Source organism: Cucumis melo, chromosome 4 (assembly GCF_025177605.1).
Source record: "Cucumis melo cultivar AY chromosome 4, USDA_Cmelo_AY_1.0, whole genome shotgun sequence".
Classification (NCBI taxonomy): Eukaryota; Viridiplantae; Streptophyta; class Magnoliopsida; order Cucurbitales; family Cucurbitaceae; genus Cucumis; species Cucumis melo.
This window is the reverse complement of record NC_066860.1, coordinates 27,426,281-27,436,066: the sequence shown is the minus strand read 5'-3', so window position 1 is coordinate 27,436,066 and position 9,786 is coordinate 27,426,281. Positions and strand designations below refer to the sequence as shown.

General features: G+C 31.9%; 1 protein-coding gene across 3 annotated transcripts; it reads left to right on the top strand.

The window, feature by feature from the left end:
• The first annotated feature begins 3,698 nt into the window (after window positions 1-3,698).
• On the top strand, window positions 3,699-9,339 carry LOC103502693 (CDPK-related kinase 7-like). Of its 3 annotated transcripts, none has more exons than XM_008466724.3 (11): window positions 3,699-4,856; window positions 5,558-5,688; window positions 5,781-5,822; window positions 5,934-6,042; window positions 7,050-7,128; window positions 7,213-7,509; window positions 7,629-7,741; window positions 7,873-7,980; window positions 8,058-8,120; window positions 8,222-8,389; window positions 8,810-9,339. In XM_008466724.3, exons 1-11 carry the CDS (start codon window positions 4,386-4,388, stop codon window positions 8,945-8,947), a joined length of 1,719 nt encoding a protein of 572 aa, XP_008464946.2. In that variant the 5' UTR covers window positions 3,699-4,385; the 3' UTR covers window positions 8,948-9,339. The 3 variants fall into 3 exon arrangements, with proteins under 3 accessions (XP_008464946.2, XP_008464945.2, XP_008464947.3); XM_008466725.3 differs by lacking the exon at window positions 3,699-4,856 and adding an exon at window positions 5,035-5,160; XM_008466723.3 differs by having other exon boundaries at window positions 3,743-4,856; window positions 7,050-7,509.
• Window positions 9,340-9,786: the final 447 nt, after the last annotated feature.

The following is a 9,786-nucleotide window of genomic DNA, read 5'->3' as shown; positions in this document are numbered from 1 at the left end:
ATCTCTTTCTTGAGCTACATTCTTTTGGATAAACTATCCCTAAATATACATAAATTATTTTTGTTGAAAGAGATGAAAAGAGGAGAAGCGAAGTTGCCAAAAATAACAAAAATATTTATAATAATCAATTTTGTCTTTCAATGATTATGTTCTATGAAATATAAATAGTTTGTCAATTTTTCTATTTTTGAAAAAACTTCTTATAAAAAATAATATCCATGAAATAAAACATTTTCTAATTGCCAAAATAAAAGGAAAAAAAAAAATAAACAAACAAGAAACTTGATATAAAATAAACCAAAATATAGGAAAATTTTAAATTCTACCGATAATAAATACTTACTATACTTTTTAAATAATTTTTTTTATTTACAATAATTTTTCAATTGCTAATACTTCTATTAGAATTTATCGTTGATAGACTTATATGAGTAATATAATCTATCACTTATAGACATTGAAAATTTAATCTAAATTTTGTTATATTTAAATTTTTTTTCTTTTGCATCGTGATACTTCTCCAAATATTTTAGATTTGATATATTTGCAATTGTCCTTCAAGATGAACATATATATAATTGAAAGATAATATCTTTATTTATGTAAGATATTTCAAGTGAAACCAAAATTAATTAACTAAATATCATTTTTTATTTGTTTTTCTAATTCGTCAAAGATTAGGATTTATTGATGTGATCAATATCGATTAAATATCAGTATCGATAGATATTTAAAAAAATTAAATGGTTAATAAATATTTTAAAATAAGTTAATATCTATTATTTATATTTAAATTCAATGAAACGTTGTTGCTTATTTTGTATGTTCTGTGAATACAATGAAAGTTATTCGATTCATTCCTAACGTTGATATTAAATTCGTTGAAAAATTTGAAAATACCGAAAAATTTAGCGATATTAATCTAAATGTTGACATGTATATATATTTATATATAAAGGGGGGAATTAAAATTGTAGCATAAGGATGTATGTATATGGTGCAGTTTTAACTTTAATAATGTAAACAGATTATTTCTGTCCTCTCAATCTCATCCTCATCTCTTCTATTGCTAATCCTTAATTTCTATGCCAATCATTATCATCAACTATTGCTTCTTTAACAAAAATTAATAATCATCAATTATATTATATATGGCCTCCAATTTCTAATTGTTTTAACTATATAAACTATCCATTTAATCAAATTATTCTAGTCTATGCAAAATGATTTATCATTTAACACCAAAAGTAGCAATTTAACACCATCTAAAAAACCATGACCATAGTAATTGAACATAATTTATGAAGATTAACATGCAAAAAAAAAAAAAAAAAGAAGTTAAGGTTCTATCAACTACCATGGTATCAATAAGTCACAAGAAAGTTCATAAACGACGGCCTTATGTAGTGTTGCAACAATGTCCTTGTCACTTGAAAAGAGATTGTTGGTAATCTATTGTTGGTTTTGTCAACAACGTATAGAATGATTTGAAAGAACATTTAATTTCCGTCAAACGAATGGATCAACCAATAATTTATCAACCGATCAAGAAATGATTAGTCGATGTATCCCAACTTTAGAATATGTTTGAATGAGCCATAGTCATCCATGCATGCACATATTCTTATCTTTTTATCTTACGTTATTTACATAAAATCTATTGATATAGTTAATAATAAACAATATCTTATTATTTGATGCCACAATAATGGGACTAAAATAGTCAATGATTAATAGACGTATTGATTAACTATTGATTATTATAATAATGATTATAAATGTTATAATAATAATGAACCAATATTATACATTGATTGCTTATAATCATTACAGTTACTTAATTAATTAATGTGCATTTTACTTTTTGTTATTATTATACTTTTGGTTCTTTCCCACTTTGTGTATTAACTTACATTGGAGTGAAAATCAAACCTTCAATTATGGTAACATCTGTATCTTCTTATCCACTTAACCATATACTAACAAACAACAATATTTTACCTATATATATACACACATATATAACCATATAAGATTTAATACAAAATACAATCAATCAAAGATAAATTAAATTTATCCAACGGTTAAGACTTTTATTTGACAAATCTTTCTTGTGTCTTGATTTGCATCTCTTTTTAATATAATAATTGAATTCTTAGTCAAATTTTAAAAACAAAAACAAATTTTAGAAAGCTACAATTTTTAAATGGTGTCTACGTAAAAAATAAAACAAATGGTACCTAAACCTCCGACCCTTAAAAAAAAAAAGAAGACTATATTGATTATTACCGAACTAAACTAAGAGTTTGTTATAATTGGTTGTTCCGTTAGGTAAGTGAATATAAATATAAATATATATTACAGAGAGAAACACATAAAAGCATTCATGATTTTATCCATAAAAACATAGAATAGAGAAGAAGTGTAATGATATATGCAATTTGGCAATAAACATGACTCCAACTGGCAAGACTTAAATTAAATTGTTTCAAAATGGCAAAAACTTAGGTTTGTTGAAGGCAGAGAGACTTCAAGGACACATCAATTGAATGCTAAGACAACCTGTGCCTTTTCTATCTTTCATTCCAGTTTCACACAGCATTCCCATCTAAATTCTATTTTTACGTTTTCAAATAAGTAAATGTTGTAATTGGCAACCAATTTACATTTCTGTTCTTTTAAGTTTGAATCCAATCAGGTAAATGTAAAATCAAACCCAAATATCAAAAAAAGCATATGAGAAGTTTAAATTATATCAATTATTTAAATATGTATGTATGGTTAATGGTAGGCTTGGGTTGGGTAGCTCATATTATTTAATATTGTTTTTTCTTTTTGTCTATAATTATGATTAATAAAGTTTTAAATTAATTAATTAATTAATTAAAGAGAGGGAGAGGGAGAGGGAGAGGGAGAGGGAGAGAGATTTATTATTAGTTTTTGGTGATCAATAAAGACAGGCTGGAAGGATCCAAACCCAACCCCACTTCCATTATTTGTTAAGAGAGAAGAGAAGAATAATTAAATAGCTTATCAAATATTACAATTATTATTATTATTATTATTATTATTATTATGTCAACAAGTAACCATATTGCCTCACCAAGCCATTAACCAATTACTATAACAAAAGTAATTACAAATTCATTATGTTTTTCATCTTTAAATTTTGAAAATATATTTATATATTATATTTTCTCTCACAAACAATTGTATTATTAAGATTCATTTTAACGGACTAAAATTAAACCATCAAAAAATTTCAAAGTGCCAACAAAAATATAATGCTATAAATTTAGTATTAGTTTGAGGAAAACTTAGTCTATTTAGTTTGATAAAATTTTGATTATAGTCTAAATGATTAGGATTATATACGACAATTCTACTTAACAATAGATTGAGAAAAAAACTAGTATTAACTTGGACTATTGATCAAGTTTGTTCGAATAAATATAAGAACATATTAACGATGTATAAGGATTTATTAATAATGAATATATTCCTAGTTTGATTTTTAAATTTGGTTATATTTTTAAAATATTTTTGAATAGTTTTTGTGGGTTAAGAAAATAATTATTTTTGAAAAAGAAATTTAGATGGATTAAATTTGTAATTAAAAAAGAAAAAGGAAGAACTTTACTTAGAAAAAGCAAGAAAAGGAGGTTTGGAGGGGTTCTCTTCTCTTCTCTTCTCTTCTCTTCTCTTCTCTTCTCTCACTCTGCTTTTCTTTTTCTTTTTCTTGCTCCCTCTGCTAAGCATCTTTTCCTTACTTTTGTTTTATCTTCTTTTTCTCCATTTTAATTTCTTCTTTCTTCCTTTTCTATTCTTCTTCTTCTTCTTCTTCTTCTTCTTCTTCTTCTTTCCCTCTCATTCTTCTCAACCCCCCCTCCCTTTTTCTCTTATTCACTCACTTCTTCTTCTTCTTCTTCTTCTTCTTCTTCTTCTTCTTCTTCTTCTTCTTCTTCTTCTTCTTTCTCACCATCATTTCCTTCTTCTTCAACAATTCTCTCTTCTTCTTCCTTCTCCCTTCTTCACTCTTTTTCACATTCAATCACAACAATCCTTCTCTCTGTTTTTTTTCCAGGTTAGTTTGCTTGCTTTCCACGTGGGTTTTTATCTTTTCTTCTCTTATCATCATACCATTCGAATATTTGGATGATAATCTCTCTACCCATTTGCTGATCTCCCCTGATTTGGCTGATCAACTCCATAATTCTTCCCCAATTGTTTTTTTTTAAACTGTGGAATAGAATTCAACCAAGTTTTGTGAGTATTGTTGGGAATGGTATAAGAACATTGCGATTGCTGGAGTTTTGGTAAAGCAAGGAGGTCTAATCTGTGAGTGATTTTAGTTTGTGTGTGTGTTCAAGTGGATTTCGGATTCCATGGGGCTCTGTCATGGAAAGCCCATTGAACAAAACCCAAAACCCAATTCTGAAAACCCCAATTCAGTGATTCAATCTGAAACCCCCAAAACCCCAACCAGTTTCCCATTCTATAGCCCCAGTCCTCTGCCCAATCTCTTCAAGAACTCTCCGGCCAACTCCAGCCTCACCTCCACCCCTCTCCGCCTTTTCAAGCGCCCCTTCCCGCCGCCATCTCCGGCCAAGCACATTCGGGCTCTTCTCGCTCGCCGCCATGGCTCCGTCAAACCCAATGAGGCATCTATCCCCGAAGGAAGCGAGTGCGATGTAGCCTTGGATAAGAACTTCGGCTACTCCAAGCACTTTGCCGCTCACTATGACCTTGGTGAAGAAGTGGGTCGCGGCCATTTCGGCTATACTTGCTCTGCCAGGGCTAAAAAAGGCTCCTTCAAAGGCCAACAAGTCGCTGTCAAAATCATCCCCAAATCCAAGGTTGATTTTACTAACTTGCGTCTCTGTTTTTCCACTACCAATTTGCATCCACTAAGTTGTTGTAGTATCTAGTTCTATGTTCTTATTTTCATCCTGTGCAATGTCAAGAATATCGGTTCATCATCTCATAATGGTTGGATAATTCATTAATTTATTGGATTTATGAATCTGGTGTTGTTTGTATTTCGGATAGTTTTTTTGGTGTCTCATGATTTTCTTTTGTGTAATGCGGGGAATTTTGAGGTTGGAGAATTTTTGCTATGATGAAATGTTCGTGGAGCCCCTTCTTTTATTAGCATTTAAGGTGATTGTGTGCCTACTTAACCCAATATCATGTTCGTCTGTCTGTTTTATGTTGGGGAATTGGGACCAAAAAAGCTGTATAAGGCACTTCTTTTCTTCTTTTGGTTAGTAATGAATCATCCATACATTGTTTTCTTTGTCATTTATGCCACAGGCTTGGGTGAAATCGAACTACAAATCTATTTAAGTTAACTAAATTAGTTCCTACCAGCTTATGTAACTTGTTCATAAAATATTGATTGCTAAAATTAGTTAATATAGGATGCATTCTTACTTTTAATTTTTTGGTTGAATTGGACGATATTCTTTTTATGAACGACGAATGCCTTTTGGACATGAATTCAGCATTTTGCTACGAGTAGTTTTCTGGTTCTTACCGGGAAGAAAATAATGTGCAGATGACTACTGCAATAGCTATAGAGGATGTGAGAAGGGAAGTGAAGATACTGCGGGCCCTCACTGGACATAAAAACTTGGTGCAGTTCTATGATTCATATGAAGATGAAGAAAATGTCTACGTTGTGATGGAGTAAGTTTATATTGCACCTACCAACCATCTAACCTCCAGCGTGATTGAGTAAATTCACACAACAATTTTATTTTATTATTTATGCTCTTCAGGTTATGCGAAGGAGGTGAACTTCTTGATAGGATACTTTCGAGGTATCCTTTTATTGTTGCTTGCTACTAAACTGAATGTACAGGAAGATTGTTCACTCTAGCAGGTCTTTGGTTTGGATTTCTTAGTTGTTGATAATCTTTTGAATTCTTTAGGGGTGGCAAGTACTCAGAGGAAGATGCAAAAGTTATTATGGTTCAGATTTTGAGTGTGGTCGCTTACTGTCACCTTCAAGGTGTGGTTCATCGTGACCTCAAGCCTGAGGTAAATGGCTAAAATTTTTTGCTCATTTGTATTTATTTTTATTCATGTTTCACCCATCTACATCGACATAGATTCAGTGTATTCAAAATTTGGAAATAAAGTAGACAAATTTGTTTTGTGGAGGTAGCTCAAATTTGGGAAATGAGGCTGCTATTGTGCTTGTTCTGATTCATGGTTTTATATACCTCGAGTGTTTCAGAATTTGTTTACTTGAAATCAAGTTCGAGCATCTCAATGGTCGTTTCATGATATTTCTGCTTTTCATTTTCAATTTCTTGTTTATAGTTTTTGAGAAAAATGTGTTTGTTAACTCTTTACTATTTCTCGTTTCTCATCTTTTTAGAAATATTTTTAAAAACTATATACAAGTTTTAGAAATAAAGAACATTTCTACTTCTGTTAATGACTATTTATATATATATACATAAAGTAAATACAACAAAATAATTTTGGATATTTTATTTAGAAAGTTTTTTTTTCATGTAAATTTTAAATGTTCTAGGTTAGAATTTGAGTACCCTGAAAAAAAAGAAACTTACAATTTGAGAGAACAAAACATGCAAGGGTTACAGACACTATAACAAAGTTCTGTTTATTTTTTAATATAAAAAAAGAAACAACAAATAATAACTGAAAGTTGATTTCATTTTTCTTTTTCAAAAAGTAAAAAACGAGGAATAGAAAATAGAATTCGTATACAAAAGAAAGAAATAACAGAAACTAGGAGTGTTATCAAATGGGCCTTTAGTGGCATTTTCTTCGGGTGTCATTTTAGTTTTGAAAGAATTTGGATCTAATTTGTACAGTTTCTTTAGTACACAAAAATGTGGAGGTGAGGTTTGAACCTCTAACCTGAAGCGAAGTAACAACAGTCAAAACCATGATACGTAGCAATGTCTTTTCTAACATTTGTTTGTTCGTCTTACTGACATTCAAATTGGTTGTTTACTAATCTTTGTGATATTTACACTTTTTTCTTTCTAATTGCGATACGCCTTTTACCTCAGAATTTTCTTTTTACATCAAAAGATGAGACTTCCACTCTTAAAGCTATTGATTTCGGGCTGTCTGATTATGTAAAACCAGGTCTGGACTCTGAACTCTTGTTTTTATCCAACCATCTATTTGAAATTAGACTGCAGATTTCTGACATTTTGATCCTTTATACAGATGAGAGATTGAATGACATTGTAGGAAGTGCTTATTATGTTGCTCCTGAAGTTTTACATAGATCATATGGAACCGAGGCAGACATGTGGAGTATTGGTGTAATTGCTTATATTCTCTTGTGTGGAAGTCGACCATTTTGGGCTCGAACAGAATCTGGTATTTTTCGAGCTGTTTTAAAGGCAGATCCGAACTTCGAGGAAGCCCCATGGCCTAGTTTATCTATTGATGCAATTGATTTTGTGAAGAGACTGTTGAACAAAGACTATCGCAAGAGATTGACTGCTGCTCAGGCCCTGTGTATGTTTGCTGAACTCCATTATGAAGATCTTTCTTTAATTGCTCTGCTTACAAAGATATATTTTATAGCATTTGTTTGTTTTTTTTGGTAAAGCTCAAACAAGAATTCTTGCATGTAGGCCATCCGTGGTTAGCTGATCACCAAGATATCAAGATACCATTGGATACGATTACTTTCAAGCTTGTCAGAAGTTATATTTGCTCATCTTCACTGCGCAAATCAGCATTGGGTGTAAGTATTATCGTACCGTTTATATTTTATTGTTTTATCATGTTAGGCCATTTTTTTTTTGTTTCGTTCTTCAGCCTCGTAAGATGCCAACTTCTTGCAACTGATTGGTTTGGGACATCAATTTTCCACAGGCTCTTGCAAAGACATTAAGTGCTGTTCAACTAGGTTATCTTCAGAAGCAATTTACACTGTTGGGGCCTAACAAGAATGGGCTCATTTCCATGCAAAACTTCAAGACGGTTGGATCTTTTTCTGATATCACATACGATGATAAAGACTTCCAAGAACGTATTGTAATGGAATTATAATTTTGCAGGCTTTAATTAAGAACTCAACAGAAGCAATAAAGGATTCGAGAGTTCTTGATTATGCCAACGTGGTAAAAGTTCTTTTCTTTTCTTTGAACTCTAATACGTCTTTGAAAAGAAGTATGGGTAAAGTGTCATATCAATTATGTACATGTTGCATGCCCTCTGGCAGGTTAGTTCCATTCAGTACAGAAAATTAGACTTTGAAGAATTCTGTGCGGCTGCCATAAGTATATATCAACTAGAGGGAATGGAGAACTGGGAGCAACATGCCCGACATGCTTACGATCTTTTTGACAAGGTTGGGAACCGACCAATAATGATTGAGGAACTTGCCTCGGTATGCTCTTTTTCTCCCTCTCCTGGGTCCTTTACTGTGCATGTGGTTGAAGTGGCATGTTTTATGATGTATTTTGAAATGCTTTGAATATATTCTCTGGCACTCCGAATGACTACGCACAGAGTCTTGCCTTGGTGGGGGGCTCTTGGCCAACGCCCTAGGAACTTAGAAGAAGTTGGCATTGTACGCTGTTTATGATTTTGGGTCTAGGGTTTAGAGAGATGTCGTATATAAACTCTCTAATTCTATTGGATCTCTGCATATGCAATATCTGTTTTTTTCTTTATTAATGAACTGCTCTCTTCCTCTATCCTTGGATTAGTAAATCACTCAAATGTCTATGTCATTGTTTACTGTTTATGTTATCTTTGATTGCTGATTTTGTTTATGTCGTAATATACATGTTATGTTCTCTCTCAGGAACTTGGACTTAGTCCTTCGGTACCGGTCCATGTGGTTCTCCAAGACTGGATCAGACACTCAGATGGGAAGCTTAGCTTCCTGGGATTTGTCAGACTTCTACATGGTGTCTCTTCTCGCGCATTTCAAAAGGCATAAAAAAAAAAAAAAAAAAAGAACTCAGACAAACAAACCCAAAATTTTCTATTGTTAAACTTCCTTGACCAAAATCGTTGAAGGAATTCGATATCATTCTGAATTCGGCCGTGCCGTAGTGAAGAACCATAATAATATGATCCTGCTCAGAAGGAATAGGGTTGCTGAAGTTGTTGCCTAAGAAGCTTGTTGGTGCATGTTGTGATGTGGGGTGTAATTTGTTGTAGTTTTGCAAGTTGTTGCTTACGTTTTGTCATTGAAGTGATTGGTGGGGGTTGAAATTTAGAGGATTATTGTACAGTGGAAGAATAGAGGAGGATAATGTACCCAGGTTTAGCCAACTACTTAAAACTCAAGAGTTAAGAAGAAGGCCATTCATGGCTCTTTGGCTTTTACTACTTTCTTATTTCTTCTTTTTTTACTTCTTTTTTTTTTTTTCCATTCTCCATGTAGAAATGTTAAATTCCCCCTCTCTATCGATGTTCGTGGTAGGAAAATTTCCTATGCTATTTTCTTTTCCTCTCAATTTATTTGTGTGCTAACTTAGTATACTTTTAAAAAAGAGTGGGATTAATGTTCACTAATGGGAGTGTGAGGTCTATTGACACTTATAACTTCTCATTTTGAATAGAGGATGTATGATACTAAGAATTGTCTCTCTCGGTTCAAAAGGACTAATAGGACTTTAAGTCAAAATAGCCCGTTCAACTAGACACAATGGACCCATTTTGAATAGAGGATGTATGATACTAAGAATTGTTTAAATCCTCCAACTCTAATTAGTCATTGTTGTACTAAAAAGATAATTTTTCAGGGACCACTCAAATTAAGTTCTATCATTA